General features: G+C 35.8%; 2 protein-coding genes and 1 long non-coding RNA gene across 4 annotated transcripts; all 3 read left to right on the forward strand.

The window, feature by feature from the left end:
* The first annotated feature begins 2,752 nt into the window (after positions 1–2,752).
* LOC107705177 (protein phosphatase 1 regulatory subunit 42-like) lies at positions 2,753–10,043 on the forward strand. Its single transcript, XM_016508356.1, has 7 exons — positions 2,753–2,794; positions 2,978–3,092; positions 3,679–3,852; positions 4,422–4,588; positions 4,753–4,891; positions 5,372–5,488; positions 9,915–10,043. The coding sequence occupies exons 1-7, from the start codon at positions 2,772–2,774 to the stop codon at positions 10,041–10,043; spliced, it is 864 nt and encodes a 287-aa protein (XP_016363842.1). The 5' UTR covers positions 2,753–2,771.
* Positions 10,044–11,767: 1,724 nt separating this feature from the next.
* On the forward strand, positions 11,768–12,535 carry tcf24 (transcription factor 24). Its single transcript, XM_016508386.1, has 2 exons — positions 11,768–12,205; positions 12,434–12,535. Exons 1-2 carry the CDS (start codon positions 11,768–11,770, stop codon positions 12,533–12,535), a joined length of 540 nt encoding a protein of 179 aa, XP_016363872.1.
* Positions 12,536–13,799: 1,264 nt separating this feature from the next.
* LOC107705242 (uncharacterized) lies at positions 13,800–16,396 on the forward strand. Of its 2 annotated transcripts, XR_001636050.1 has the most exons (6): positions 13,800–13,907; positions 14,731–14,963; positions 15,190–15,313; positions 15,516–15,570; positions 15,830–15,887; positions 16,106–16,396. It is a non-coding gene; the product is annotated as an uncharacterized LOC107705242 (long non-coding RNA). The 2 variants fall into 2 exon arrangements; XR_001636051.1 differs by lacking the exon at positions 14,731–14,963 and having other exon boundaries at positions 13,803–13,907.
* The last annotated feature ends 239 nt before the right edge of the window (positions 16,397–16,635 follow it).

Below are 16,635 nucleotides of genomic sequence, written 5' to 3' on the forward strand. Positions count from 1 at the left end.
TTTATTTCAGTAGAGTATTGAATTAATTAAAGAAATAGTTCAGCCAAAAATGTAAATTTATTGAAAATGTAATCATCATCAGGCCATCCAAAATGTAGCTTGTTTGTTTATAAGAAACAGATTTGGAGAAATTTAGCATTACATCACTTGTTCACCAGTGGATCATCTTAAGTGAATGGGTGCCGTCAGAATGAGCGTTCAAACAGCTGATAAAAACATCACAATAATCCACAAGTAATCCACTCCAGACTAAAAAGTAATAATGTGGAAAGAAGAAACGGTTAAAAAGTCTTAATGATGGATTTGTTTGCTAAAAACATGCATATTTCCACAAATTGATGGACTGGAGTCATGTGGATTATTTGTTGATTACTGTGATGTTTTTATCAGATGTTTGGACTTTAATTCTGACGGCACCCATTCACTGGAGAGGATCCACTGGTGAGCAAGTGATGTTATGCTAAATTTCTGGCTGAACTATTCCTTTAATTAATTTAATCCTCTACGTAATAAAACACTGGTCGTCATCACGAGCAAAAACATTCTCGCTACAACTTCAGGCCAACATCCACAAATTTGATGGCCTGAGAGCAAGTACATTTTTAGAAAAATTTTATTTTTGCATGAACTATTCCTTTAAAATCATAGTCATCAAAAAAAAATCCTATGCATATGTTCTGTATTTCACCCATTGGAATTACAAATGAAGCTTATAATCATCACCAGATGAGCATTTTTTAATACTTGCAGTAAAGAAGAAAAAGCAGAAGAGTATAAATGAGATGAGATATAACTAAGCCTAAGTATATTATGTTTTCCATGAGTGAACTAACATCAGTGAAATCCATTAACTCAATTTTAAAGTATGTTTTCTATTAGCAAGAGTCTTCTAAAATTACTTGGAATTCCACTTCATTTGCTGAACCCAGAGAAAATGTTTTAAAATAAGTATTATGAACTATGACGGATATGTGATTAAGTGAATATATCTGAGTGATGAGCACAAATAATGGGCAGTGGCTATTGATCACAAGGCTAATGTTAAACTAGCCTTTGGGACCAATGACCTCAAGATATTTGGTAGCACTGATGTTTTCTTTGGACCATAATAATCTCAACAAGCATGGTAGTGAGAAGGTGAAACGTGTTCAATGCCCCAGAGGAGAGTCTGAAAAGGGCAGAACTCCCCCTCTGCGTCCCTAAACCAACCAAAGCAACATTTCCTTTCTGCCAAGTATTCTACATACATAAATGGAGGCAAGTCACTCAGTCTCAGGAAGCACATTCCTCCACCATATATAACAATACATGGGTCACCGCAGTAACTCAGTCCACTGAAGCCACCGCTCTTCTCTAGAACTGATCTCAAACATCAGTTTGAGCTTGCAAATTTGGGAAAATGTGTGGTTCTACCAGCTGAAGTTGATAAACATGGTTTCTGATTTCAACATGTAAATGCTTAAGGGTCTTGTCTACTTTAAGCCTTAAGGGTGGCCCGAGGTTTTGGTTTAATCCTAGTTTTTCTTTTCCAACAAATGTTTTTCTCTCTTCAATCCTCTGCACACATGTAGTTTTTTTTTTAAGTGTGTAATTTAATCTCTTAATTTTATAATTTTTTAAGTCGGCGCCAATAACCTTGTGGGCAGTGCGCCGACATATAGCGTCATTGCGCTTCGGGCATCCCGAGTTCGAGTCCTGGCTCACGGACCTTTCCCAATCCCGACCCCCTCTTTCTCTCTGTCCCACTTCGCTTCCTGTCTACATACTGTCCTGTCCTAATAAAAGCAAAAAAAAAAACATGGATTTGTTTGTAAAAAAACATGCAGCTTTCCACAAAATGTTAATTGATGGACTGAAGTCATGTGGATTATTGTGATGTTTTTATCAGCTGTTTCATTCTGACGGCACCCGTTCACTGCAGAGGATCCATATGTGAGCAAGTGATGTTATGCTAAATGTCTCCAAATCATCCACATTTTGGATGACCTGATGGTGAATAAACTTTTTTGTCTGAACTTATGATTTATTTAATAAATAAATAAAAACCTGGTCGTCATCACAAGAGCAAAAACGCTCTCTTGCTACAACTTAAGGCCAAAATCCACAAATTCGATGTGAGAACAAGTACATTTTTAGAAAATTTTCATTTTTGCATGAACTATTCCTTTAAAATAAAAAAACATTAATTAATTAATTAATAATAATGAATTATTATTATTATTTTATTAATAATAATAATAATAATTTAAAAAATACGTTTGGCTTCTCTCTCTGTCTCTTTTTTTTTCAGCCAAATAACATCTACAGGCATGTGTAAAAAAAAATAAAAAATTCATAGACTTCGGTCATTTATTTGTGTTATTCCTTTAATTCATTTTAAACTTTAATTCCTTAAATCATTGGTAACAAACACCTGCGCTAGCTTGAATTAATTAGGCTACTAAAGCTTAGTAGCTAGTAGAACAAATTACTTTTAACAACATCAGTAAAAACATTCACATTTTTTACACAACAATACACGCGATGAATATCGTGTTCTAAAATTCACACGGAATTTAAAACAATTAAAAACGTTTTACCATTTGTGTTGAGAATGAGTCATGCCGCATTTTGAACTGCGCTCCTTCGAAACAACTCTGGCGCGTGCAAGCTGACCTTGCGCTCGCGTCTCGTCGCCATGGCAACATCAGCTCTCACTTCCTAAACAAAGCCGAGAAGAGAAAATACTTTACAGCAGCAAAACACTTTGCGTTCATAGCTGACGACAGTTAATGTATAGCATTTGTGGATTAAGGTAAAATGCAGTGCTGTTTCATTTTATTTCTACTGAATCAGCTGTTCATAGGTGCCTTTTCTGTTCGCGGTTATAATTGTATGCCAACAGTAGTCTAATTTGCTTGTCTTTGTTTATTAGTAATAAAATGTTAAATATACTGCAATATATTATAATGATTGGCAAACTGCTGTCTCCATCCAGTTCCCTGGAGTTTAACCACAGAAAGTTATTGATTTTAAGAGGCTCTCCATGTCATCTCCCCATAGTCTGCTGCTCTGAGATCAAGTGTAAAACCGACCTGCTGTCATGTGTTGATGTATGTATTCCCTTTACTTCTGTCCTAGTGTTCAATGTCTGTGGTTGACAAGACAATATAGAAAGCATATGGAGTAAAATATCATCCAAGGTCTTTCCAAGGAGGCCTTTCTGGTAAAGTGTTACTGTAGGTCTGGATTGGTTTTATATATGGATGTGCAGGGTCAAGCTTACAGACAATGGAAATCTCAAGATGACTGGATTGTGTTGTTTTTTATCATTGCAGTTGTTGTTCTTTTTTTTCTTTTTTTGGCTCTTGGGAGAAGAGATCTCCCTTTATGATAATCTTAGGTCAGGTCACATGTCTATTTCACCTTTGGCCTTGTTCCCACTATTCAAAAATATGTATTTTGACAAAGGTTTAAGGGTCAATTGACTATGCTGTCTCTAAAGTACATATCATCAAAGTATAATGTTCACCCCATCAATTATACATTTAAACCCCATTTAAAGACATTCTGATTCAAATCTATACAGAAACATATTTAGAGGTCAGTGCTTTAAAATGTATTCGATTATGTTTTTATATGCATTGTTTTAGTGTTTTCTCATAAATCTATCTCTTCCCTTGACATGCTGTGCTGCAGAAGAGAAATCTATCCTGTGATATTTTTGCACACTCAGTCATTATGGTCCGTCTAACAGTGCATCTGATCGCAAAATCAAGCAGTTTCTCAAAAGCCTGCAGAAGCGAATCTCTCCAGCAGTATCTGAAGAAACTGACCCATCTCAACTTCTCAAACAAAAGTATAGAGGACATTGTAAGTTTTTAGTTCAAACATATTAAAATTCCATTTAATATTCTAGTTTCCATTAAATATTACAGTACAATTCAAACATTTTTTTTTAAGAATTTAATGCTTTTATCCAGCATAGATGCATTAGATCAATAGTGACGGTAAAAATTATATTAATCGAAAACTCTTTAAAATGTATCACAGTTTCCACAAAAAAATATTATGCAGCACAACTGTTTTCAACATTGATAATAATAAGAATTTGATCAAGAATGATTTATAAAGGACTTCTAATGAATAAGAATGATTTCTATAGGATCATGTGACACTAAAGACTAGGGAAATGGCTGCTGAAAATTCAGCTTTGCCATCACAGGAATAAATTACATTTCAAAATATATTAAAACAGAAAAAAGTTATTTTAAATTGTAATAATATTTCACAATATTAAATTTTTACTGTATTTTTGATCAAACAAACGCTGCATTGGTGAGCATAAGAGACTAATTTTAAAAACTTCAAAAATAAAAAATTGATTCCAAACTTTTGAGTAGTTTGTTTACTGATTATTTTTTCACCTTTTTAACTTGTAGGGTGATCTATCAATGTGCAGAAACCTCACAGTCCTGTATCTATATGACAACCAAATATCACAAATCTGCAATTTGGGATTCGCCTCAAACCTTACACACTTATATATGCAAAATAACAATATCTCTTGCATAGAGAACCTCTCATCTCTACATAAGCTCTCCAAACTGTAAGTATATGATAGTACAAGCATATTAATTAATTCCTGCTTGCATTGAAATTTGAACTGATGTGACGTTAATATTTTCCATTGAAAATATACATACAGCACTACTAAAAGGCCATGAATGTTACCGTTAACTACGATTAACTACTAATGTTTCTATATTTGAGTTTCTTGGGAGGTAACAGCATCACTGTGGTGGAGGGATTAGATGAGCTGAAAAGCCTGAAGGAGCTGCATGTGGAAGGTCAGAAACTACCCCGTGGAGAAAAGCTGGTCTTTGACCCCCGTTCCATTTCTAGCCTCTCTGTGAGTAGCTCATTGCTTTAACATTCACCTCAGTGAAAAGCCTTACAGAGGGTGTTTCATGGTATCTACAATCTAGTGCACTTTATATTTAGATTGATATAGCACTATGTCCTGTGAGTTTGCTGTCAGAATCAGATGAGAGACGTAGGACTCATGGACCAAGATGTGTATCAAAGCAGTTCTGTGCAAAATTTGATGAGGGTAAAAGAGGTCTCTGTGGCTGCCTCCTTGTCTGACAGATCCAACAGGGAGTGTTTGCCGCCCAGGCTATGGGAAAACAAACCGAAAAGTTGGGAATTTTGTTTATTTTGATAATTAATGAAATTGCAAGTGTAAGTGCACCCAATTTTGTCCCTGCCAAAAGATTCCTAAATGCTCTCCTTTTATGAACACAGTGAAATCTTCATTGGCTCACCAGAAGTGGGACTGGTTTTAAATTTAAAGTGCATTATTATTTATATTAATATTGAATTCTTTCAGGAAACTCTGTGCATTCTAAATATCAGCAAAAATAACATTGATGAAATATGGGACTTGGCCCCTCTCCGAAAACTGACCCATCTTTACGCTACCGATAACCAGCTACAGGACATACAGGTAAATATGATTTTTTTTCCATAAAAAATATACTTATAAAGAATTTTTGTTCTGTTTAGACATGACAAAGTTGTATGTTCCTATGAAGTGTGAAATTATAGAGGCAGAGCAGTGCAAAACCTAATCCTACAAATCCTTCCAGCAGTCTCCAGACTTGCACAGGGTCAGAATTATTCAACAAATCAGCGGGCCGGTCTCCAGGGACAGCTTCTGCTGACAATTTAAACAAGCACAAGTTTTCCTCTTTCCTTAGTGAACTGATTTTCCTCTGAAATACACTGAGTGCCCCTTAAAACCCATTTGAGCCAAACATTTAGTGAAACTAAAGCTGAAAAGTAACCTTTTCTGGAAAAGGGATTTTCCAGCCTATTGATATCACACATTCAGTGACTAAAAAATGGTGAAGGAGCACTTTCCGAATGCCTCTGTAGAAAAGCAGCTTGGTAACTTTGTCCAACAGCTCAAAAGACAATCCTTTCAGCAACTGCCACCGATAATAGTGATCCATGTGTCAGAGGAAGCTTTCATGTTTAGCAGATATCTCCTTTAATTTATACAACCCCTTTGCCACTATTGATTCAGTGACGACAGCACCCAAAGGATCAATTCCTCCCTTACACAGTTTGGTCCAATTCCAGAAGAAGCATTATGGATTTTTAAAATAGATTATGACAGGCAGTCAGCCGAGTGACAAATGGGTACTGCAGAGGCTGTTAGTGGCGCACGGCCAGACAGTGCAGATAGGGATCGAAGCGCTGGTCAAATACAGGTTCATAACTGGCCATCATTAACCCAGTATGGGGCTGGAAAGAGCCCAGTCAGGAGTGCATTCAGCACTCTCGCGCATGGGAGGGCAATTTGGCGCTGGGCAGTTCCCAGCCAAGCCCTCAGAGTGACAGACCTGACACAATCATTTATCAAAGCCTGAGAGCGCGCGGCTCGCTGGGGTCCCGCTAGAGCTGATTGCACGCGGACTGAAAAGTGGAAGCACTTTAGTTGAGACAGGAAGGCAATGAACAATCAGAACGTGTCCAGAGAGTATTCATATTTCCAGCCTGGATTAATGTGTCCTTAGATAAACATACATGTGATTAATTGATTTGACAGCCCTAGTATGGAGTCATTTAACGTTATTTATGTTGAAAGAATCACTGACCTTCTGAATAAATCATGAATGGCGTTTTTGGCCTTCATTATGTAATTTAATTATTTATTATTCTTAGAATTTATTTTATTATTTTATGTATTTATTTTATTTATCATTTTTAATAACATTTCAATGATATTTGGCATTTTAATTACAGTTATTTCAATAACAGTTATTTTGTACTGTTTATGAATTTTCTATAATTATTTAGTGAAATGATACACAGAAACGGTATGTTTTTCTTGGTATTTAGAGGATCTTGATGGAAAACAAATAAATGAACTGTCTAGGCAGTTTCTAATCAACTGGAAAGCCTCTAAAGACGCAAAGAAGAAATTAGAGGATGGAGAAGACATCAAAGAACAAATCACAAATCAACTTACAAGTATGTATATTTGCTGCAATTTTTTTCAATTTTTTTCAAAGTTATTTACAATTATTTCCATGAATGAATCACTGACAATGAATTATGTCAAATATATTATTGAAGTATGACTTTACATACTATGAAAAATAGTGCCTTAACATGTCACTGTTATTTAATTTACTGAATTTCTGTGCTGAGTGCACTGCAGTGTCACTTTCATTTTGTTCTCTAATTTTCCAGTCATTTATGATATCCACAAGATTTTCTTGCTTTTAACACATTTCTCCATTTTGCCGTTGTATATCATCAGTATGTGGTTAAGTAAGCCTTGCATATCCCTTGTGTCAGTTTTATGGCAATGTGTGACTAACCCGTGTTTTGCTGTAGCTGATTTTCGCGTGGGCCCCCAACATCCCTTTGCCCATGACCGCAGCAGCTCTCTGAGTAAGCCGTCAGAATATGGGAAGCCTGGCGTTATATTTCGGGCAGATCAAGTACAAGGAGACAGCAGAGGAAGAAGGTATGAACAATTAAAAATGTCTGTGCTATTAACAAGACTCCCTTATTCTTTACATAATCTGCAGCCAATGAAAAAATATTATTTATATTTTTATATTCTATTTTTTATTATTTTTATCAAATATTTACAACTCATCTTATATTAAAAAAAGGAAATAAATTCTGAGATAAATGATATCAGAGTAAGGTTGCATGTTGCCTTCAGACATGATGGATAAATGCCTGCTATTTGTCAAGTTGTATGAGTCTTATTTTTCCCACCCATGCAAATAAACAGCTTTCTCCTTTAGACTGGCCTGAGGTTAACCATAGTTCTGTGCTGTGCTGTGCTGTGTAATGTGACATCATCTACAGTTGTACTGCACAAATCATACCCTTTTGATGTCTGATGTCCTAAACGTGTTAATCCTATAGTTATCATTTCAGTTGATTTACCAGTGTGTGGCCTCTGAAATGCAGAAATTATTTGTTGATGTATACAATAAATATGAACTGAATGTTTCTGTACTTATAAGAAAAAACTGCAACGAGCATGGGCACTAATGTGTGAGTAATAGGAATGATAATGCTGAATGACAGTTGTTTAAAGCCCTAGTTAGCTGTTAATGTTATTATAGGGGTCCAGTAACAGAAGGATATTTAGTCATAATTTACAGAAGCTTTTTTTAAAGCATGTGTGCCAGCATTTTATTATGTTCTAGGCTGTTTATTACTATTAATACAAAGCACAAAAGCATGAAAGTCAACAAATATTGTGGGGTACTTTTGTGGTAATTTACAGCATTTGATTTAATTTATTTAATTTAATTCATGATTGTTCTGGTGTGTTCACAGGTCAAGAGGGATATATATTCCAGTGAGGACTGGCAGACTCTGAAAGTCTGTGTGTTAGGACTTTTCTGGAAAACGTTCAGTAAAGCGCTGACACTTTTATAAAATGTGAATTTCTGAGCAGCTTCTCCATTGTGTAAGAATGCACTCTCTTTTACACTGCCTATTTTGCATTTTCATATTCTGTTTGAAATTCTGAAATTGTATTTCTTAAATATTTGTCTGTGTGTTTGTTTTTAATAAATTTACTTTGCAAGATGCTGAAAAGTATTTTTTAATTCCATCATGTTTTGTACATTATTTTTTAGGATGTAAAGATTAAATGATGTAAAGAACATTAGGTGATATTATTCATTCAGTATAATAAAAATATGGAATAGATTAAATTTTTTTTGGTTACATTAGGTAAGAGCAAAATCTCAAACGAGATTTTATGTGTCATTGAAAATGTCTGAAATTGCAGACTGTGCTACATATGTAGTTTACTTTTTTTTTTTTTTTGATTTGATTATGCTTTTAGTTATTTGGCAATTACATCATCAAACATACTTTTTGATTGTTTTGGGTATTTTTCATGTTTTTATTTTTTTTATATTTTTTATATTTCTCTGTTGGAGTGCTTCAACAAATGAATGCTCCAATCTCACTGTATCATGCTTTAAATTAGCTAATGAAATGATCTAATTTAAAGCATGAAATTGCTAATTAAATACGTTTTTTAAAAAAGTAGTTTACATTATAATTGCACATTTATCATTTAGATTCATACCTTTTTTTCTTTTTACTGAGGCTTCGTTTCAACTTGCACATTATCCAGCAAGTTTATCAACATCATGGACACTGCGTTCTAGACTGGAACGGTATTCATATGAAATATAAAACTGATTCTATAATAACGTTTATACGCGCTGAGTACAGTAATGCATGAATGCAATTCCTGCGTATAATATACTAATATCTACACCAGGGTATAACCTCTGAAAGATGTAGAGTAATTAGACAGAGAAGCTTACTTAACCTCATTTGCTTTGCTTCATAATTATTGGCCTGGGGGCAATACTGTTACTTCATCCTTACAAAAACAATGTTTATTAAGAACAGTCTCAGATATACATGTTATGAATAATCCCATTCATTAATTCTCCCACATCTCCGTTTGCGGCAAACAGAGTGATTAATTTAGGAGTCTCAGTCCTTAGATAAACATACACTGCAGGCAACATGCTTGAGGACTACTGCCCAGGGGAACTTGTTAGTCACGCAGTCCGAGTGACAGTATTTATTAAAACAAGCTGATGTCTTGTTTATACTTTTTACCCTCTGAATCTTTTTGTTTTTTAAGCTCGTGGCTTCTTTGTCTTAAATATAATGCCCTGATCATTTTTAACCATGCACATCTTCTGTTAAATCTGCAAAATCTCTTTAGTGTTGCAGGATTTTTCCAGCATGCAACAACTTTTTTGGAAAGTTTGGAGAAGATGATAGTCATTTACTGTGTCTACTAATTATTTTATTTTATACTGATTAAAAGTAAAATGTTATGCCTTTATTCATGCTTTCAGGAATTAGAGACAGTGTTCAGCCAGTGGTCTCAACTGCGGCTACTGGATCTGAATAGAAATCCTGCGTGTCACAAACCTAAATACAGGGACAGACTAATAACTGCCTGCAAAATTCTAGGTGAGAAATAGCATCGCTAACTTGTGATGAGTAGGGCTGTCAAATCGATCAATCCATCCAAAATAAAAGTTTTTTGTTTACATAATGTATGTGTGTATATATAAATACACACACATACATGCATATATAGTATCATGCTTTAAATTAGCTAATGAAATGATCTAATTTAAAGCATGAAATTGCTAATTAAATACGTTTTTTAAAAAAGTAGTTTACATTATAATTGCACATTTATCATTTAGATTCATACCTTTTTTTCTTTTTACTGAGGCTTCGTTTCAACTTGCACATTATCCAGCAAGTTTATCAACATCATGGACACTGCGTTCTAGACTGGAACGGTATTCATATGAAATATAAAACTGATTCTATAATAACGTTTATACGCGCTGAGTACAGTAATGCATGAATGCAATTCCTGCGTATAATATACTAATATCTACACCAGGGTATAACCTCTGAAAGATGTAGAGGAATTAGACAGAGAAGCTTACTTAACCTCATTTGCTTTGCTTCATAATTATTGGCCTGGGGGCAATACTGTTACTTCATCCTTACAAAAACAATGTTTATTAAGAACAGTCTCAGATATACATGTTATGAATAATCCCATTCATTAATTCTCCCACATCTCCGTTTGCGTAAAACAGAATGATTAATTTAGGAGTCTCACAAGAATTTCCTCAAGCATGCCAGTTGATTGCAGTGTTTAGAGTTTATTTATTGGCTTTGTCCCAGGAAATTAAGCTGATGTCTGCGGCTCAAAATTATATTATCAATATCCCTTTCAAAATGTTAAAGTTAAGAGCACCGTGCAGATGATCTGATAGAATCTGTTTGGCAGCTTAAAAATAGAATGCTTGGGTCTCAAAAACCACATTCATTTTCACCAAACAAAGCCAATCAAGAGGAAATTGGTATTTATTTATTGAATAAACAATATTTCATATAATATTCAGAAGTTGTGGTTTGCAAAGCAACTCTGGGTGGACCGAAAAATGCTGCCTCTGGCGTCGAAAAATGGACTGTGCCCTCCTACCGACCGATGCGAAGGGAAAACAGTGGAGAACGGCTCGAGTTGCCAGAGTTTTAAAGGCTTTTGATTAATTGCACCGGAGTGAACACTTGTCAGCTCTTTGTGTTCTCCGATAAATTAGAGGCTCAGGAGACTTTACGCAGTCATTCAGGTGAGGACAGTGCGTGTGCGCGGACATGTATCCGTGCCTTTCACGCGCAGCACCACGACTGGTTATATATATTTTTGCAACGAGAAAGGGACTATTATTTTAAACAGGATTTTTTGCCGAGCTTTGGAGGTTTTCATGCCTTAGTGTGTGTTTTATAGGACAGCACTTTTAACAATAATACAGGTATGCTTTTTACATTTTAATAACTTCTCATGACCTATACAATGTAACCTACAATTCTTCTTAAAATGGTTATATTAAAACTTTATGTTCTCGGCTGAAATGATTTAATGAAAAACATAAACACTGTAGGCGTCTATTAGTCTAATATTTCTTTTTTTGACACTGAATGACTCATACTGGCCATGAGATTTCTGGCTCACTTGAGGAAAAATATTTTTACAGAAGTTTTTAATGAGTGCCTATAGCTTAAACCTGTTTTTTGACATATCATTCTCGCATGTTTGAATAAAAGTGCCTGTTTGGCTATTTATTTATGTGTGTTTTTTGAAAATGTATTATTTTAACCAGGTTAAAACGTGATTTCAATGGTTGGAAGACAGTCGATTCGTATGGATGGCATTGGTTCTGTGACAGTTATGGATGACAGTCCCGCATCAAGCCCTAACTCGAGCCCCAGTCCTGACTCGCTCTCAGCGGACAGCCGGCGCGCAGAGGCCCTGTCCCGCTCCAGGGTGGTCCCGTCTAGTGGCCTCGGTGGCAGAGGGAGACCCCCAGCAGCCAACGCAGCGCGCGAAAGGAGTCGCGTCCAGACGCTCAGACATGCGTTCCTCGAGCTACAGAGAACACTGCCGTCGGTGCCACCGGACACCAAACTCTCCAAACTCGACGTCTTGATATTGGCAACCACATACATAGCGCATTTAACAAGAACCTTGCAAGAAGAAGGGATGGAAGAGGACAACACAAAACAAACTGAAGCTTTGAACTCACTTAAGGGAGATGGCTACTTACATCCTGTGAAAGTAAGTCTAATTAGCCTATATTTTAGAATGAAAGTGAACTTTAACGCCGAAAATATTGTGAGATTTTATAAATTTTAATCAATTTGCAAAACATTTGTGTTTAGTCTTAAAAGTTTTGAATAGGAGAGTTTAAGGTTAAGGCTACTTGAAAATATCCACTTTATTACGCATAGCAATTCATTAAAACAGTTGACTAAGTGTTTCTATTTGTCGCTTTTTTTCTTTTAGAAATGGCCGATGCGTTCAAGATTATATGTCGGTGCCACTGGACAGTTCCTGGGTAACTCAAATGAAAATCAAGGGGCATCTTCATCATCATCTCAAACATAGATCGTTTGCACATAAGACTTTTGGAGGTAATGATGAAGAATGAAGGTTAAAAAAAATATTGTTTAGTTATTGTTTTAGTAATTTTGTTGTAGTCTGTAAAATTTAACATGGTTGTCTTACGCGGCAAATGAACCAAATTCATTGAAATGATTATTATTGTGCCATACAGACAACTGAGTATTGTGCATATTAATATATCCTAATTATTTCCAATATGTAAATAAGATTAAAATATTAAACAAATTGTGCTCTTTTTAACTGGGTTTCTGCTCAGAATTCTGTTTCTGCAGTTCTGTACTTGTACTCTGTCTGAAATTCGTTTGTGGGGTTGAGCTGTTATGCTCGAGCTGTCGGCTATGCACTTTCTGTTACAACATTTGCACTAAATGTGTGAATAACCTAACATTCGTCATGTGAAGTGGTCTGTCAGAATCGCAACAATAGCATCATCCCCCTTTCTCCTCCCTTCCCTCCTTCCTCTTTTTCATGTGAATAGTGAATAAAATCTTTTTTTTTTTTTTTATTACACTGATCTCAGGTTTATTATTAATGTTATTATTATCGATGTTTTCTAATATAAACCCTTCACAATGTGCAAAATAATGTGTTCCGAAAAAGAACGTTATAATTAACTTGGTTTAAAATATTTGTCTTGCACGGAACATTATTAATATCGAAGATTTTAATTCATTTTAAATTATTGTCTTCATTTAGGCTACAGTTCTGACATATCTCATGTGATGCAAACATTCTCATGGAAACTTTTTTTTTTTAATCTTTAAAATTCTTAATCATGAAGTGCACTGAAAGTTTGTTAAAGGTACTGAATAATGTTAAAACTGTAAACCCTCTAACGAGAATTAACATTTTAAAGTTTGGGCTTCAGATTTAAAGTTTATATAGCCTATACCAGAGCGTACTATTGATCTAGCCTATGGGTCTAAATGGGTTATCTTTATCTATTTATTTAAATGTTTACATTACTCTCTATGTTTACTCTAATCTTGAGAGAGGCAAATCTGCTTGAGAGAGGCAAACAATTTGAATGATTAAATGCATGGGTTGTATATTGTAATTTCATAAGGATTTTCATCAAACGAAAACTTTGTTGGGAGCGCTCTAAATATAAACAACAAACAAAGTAATCTGTTGGTAGTGCTTTAAATATAAACGTGTCATAAACGTATGCAAGAGTTAAACACATCAATCCGATTAAATGTTATCACACCGTAGCACGTCAGACTTCAGTAATACCCAACACGCATGTGCTGCTCGTACTAGGAAGTTCCCCTTTAAAACGCGAAGTACGCATGCGTCACATCCTTTCTTCCCAAGAGTGGAAGGATCTGGTCACAAGTACTACGCGTTGCAGGTAAATGTACTTCAAACAATTATTGTGTCGATGCATTTTAACAGAAGTTAAAGTGTTACTGTAGCTATTTGTAGAACTGTTCATGAGGTTATAGGCTCGTGTAGAGGTTTTTGCATCCTGGCTTTGCCACGTGGTTAGTCAGCACGCGCGTTACAGAGAATAGTTTATATAATCCTTACTTGTAACGTCGTTCGGTAGAAGCACAATTACTCTTTATTAATTAGAATTTGAAGCATTTGCCCCTTATTGCAAAAGCATTGCATTTTATCAATGGATCGTTAGGCACGAATCTATATCTCATGAGTGGCCTAATGTGGATCCTTGCATTAACTTTAACGTTAAGTTACCTGGTGAATAAAATTACGTATGTCTCAATAAAAGTCGCCTGTTGCAAAGCAGATCAGCCCAAGTATACTTTTACTGTCAAGTTCTCCTTTTCGAAATGGGATAATTATTAAAAATGTATGCAGGTTTTACATTAACTAAATACACTATAGTTTTAGTTGCTTGTGTAGATTTATTGGAGGTTTTTTTTTAGCAATCATGTGGAGAAAATTACTCCAATTACTCTTCATCTTGAGCTCAAAGTGGATGCAGAAGTTTTGAAAGGAAGTATTAGGTTCCTTCTGGGAGCACACAATCAATATTGTAAAGGTGGCTGTTTCTACACAAATTGACATGATTTTGCCAAATCATGTTGTAATCATGGCCTATACTAAAGGATTTAAGTATCCCATGAGGACTGTTATAAATCATTTTGGCAGGCGAGTGTCCCAGATCTGGTGATAAATTGCTCCTTTGCCATTTGCTCTGCTGTCGGCAGGACTGTGCTCTGTCCGGCATAGGTCTGCCGTCCCCTGTGTGGCCTGGCTGATTTGGGAATGGTCTTCTGTGACCTGGATTGGGTAATCAGGGCTTTGATTCACTTGGAGGTGCTGACCTTGAGTTGAACTAGCGCTGCCCAGGCCTTTGTGCCGCTGTGGGAGGGTCTATTCTCAAGCTGTGTTACATGTGCCTTTTGATCTCTAGTTCATCAGTCATCTTTTTGAGATGGAAGTAAGTTTCTTTTTTTCTTTTTTTTATACTGGCTCCTCCCTCAGCACTGCTTATTTGGAGCACAAAATCAATAGCTTAAACACAACATGGGTAATTGGTGGTCATTTTTAGAATGGTCTATTCCTTTTGTCTTTTTTTTTTTTTTTTTTTCTTGGAAGATTTTACCTGCAGAGCTGAAGCTTAAATTATAAATTAAATCTATCCTTTTTGTTGTTGAATCACAAAGGAGCCGATCGCTTTCACGAAGGAGATGATCGCTACAGCCAATGGAAGGGATCATGGCATTTGCCACTGGAAATGGGTGACCTGAGAAGTGCAGATGAGTTAAAAACTGGTGATTTTTAAAATGGGTATGCATGCATTAATAGCTTTAAATGTAATGTTTTTTAATGTTTGCTGTTCCTATGATTTGTCACATTTCCGCCGTTTACCGATCAGACCAAACTGGTTTGCTGACACTGACTATCTGAAGAACTGCACAGTTGGTTACTCAGTATCCCATTTGAGATTTCACCAGCATTAAATTTATCCTACTTTTTCTCCTCCCACCAGGTCGGAAGGATTGCCACTGGACAAGGGTAACATAAGTGCAAATGAAAAATAACTGGTAATTTTACTATGTGTACTTGTTGTAATTGCTGTAAATGTGAGGGTTTTTTTTTTTTTTTTTTTTTTTTTTTTTTTTTTAATATATAAAGACAATGCTTGTTGCAATGATGATTTTTCATATTTCTGCCGTTTACCCATCAGACCAAATTGGTTTGTTGACACTGTGACTATCTGAAGCAACTGCACAGTTGACTAACTAGTACCCTGTTTAAGATTTCACCACTATTAAATTTGCCTTGCTTTTTTCATCCCACTAGGTACAAGGATCGCCACTTAGAAAACAGTGACCTGAAAAGTGCAGATGAATTAAGAATGGTAACTTGTGTGTTTGGAGACCGTGTGCTTCTTGCCATGATGAATATCACATTTTTGCCGTTTACCCATCAGACCAGATTGGGTTGCTGACACTGACTATCTGAAGCAACTGCACAGTTGATTACCAAATTGTCTTTTTTTTTTTTTTTTTACCCTTGTTGCCATGAAAGATTGTTTTTCCTGTGTGTAATACCTTGGTTTATTCCTCTACTGTGCAGGTTGCGTAGGTTTGCACAAAATGCGAGATCTGTGTGCGGGATTCTTCCAGCGTAAGGTCCCTCTGGTGCAAGGAGTCCAGGTCATGGAGAGCACAGGGAAACACTGCATCGGGTGGAAAAACAAGCGCAGAGGCCCCTGCATTCCCAAGACAAACTTTCTCATTCCCAAACTCAGAAACATGCGCTCACTGAAACAGGAGCTTGATCCTAACTATAAACTAGTAATGAAGTGCTAAAAGGTGAATGGGTTATGATAATGTACATATTGAAATAAATTCTTATTGAAACATTTCCTATCTTGTATTCATTTGTTCAGAATTTAGACAAATATGGGGGGGACTAACCATGTTTTAGGGTGACTGAACTTTCGCACAGCAGAACTGCAATGACTGCATCTTCCTCTAGAACTTGTGTTCTTAGACTGAGTTTAGCATGAGCCTGGGCCAGAGCAATCCTGTCAGAACCAGAAAATGTCATGTGTATGAAATGGTCATATTTCTACTTGTATGGTGTGCTTCATCTCCATAACC

The sequence above is a fragment of the Sinocyclocheilus rhinocerous genome, unplaced genomic scaffold (assembly GCF_001515625.1).
Source record: "Sinocyclocheilus rhinocerous isolate Xijiao unplaced genomic scaffold, SAMN03320098_v1.1 scaffold594, whole genome shotgun sequence".
NCBI lineage: Eukaryota > Metazoa > Chordata > Actinopteri > Cypriniformes > Cyprinidae > Sinocyclocheilus > Sinocyclocheilus rhinocerous.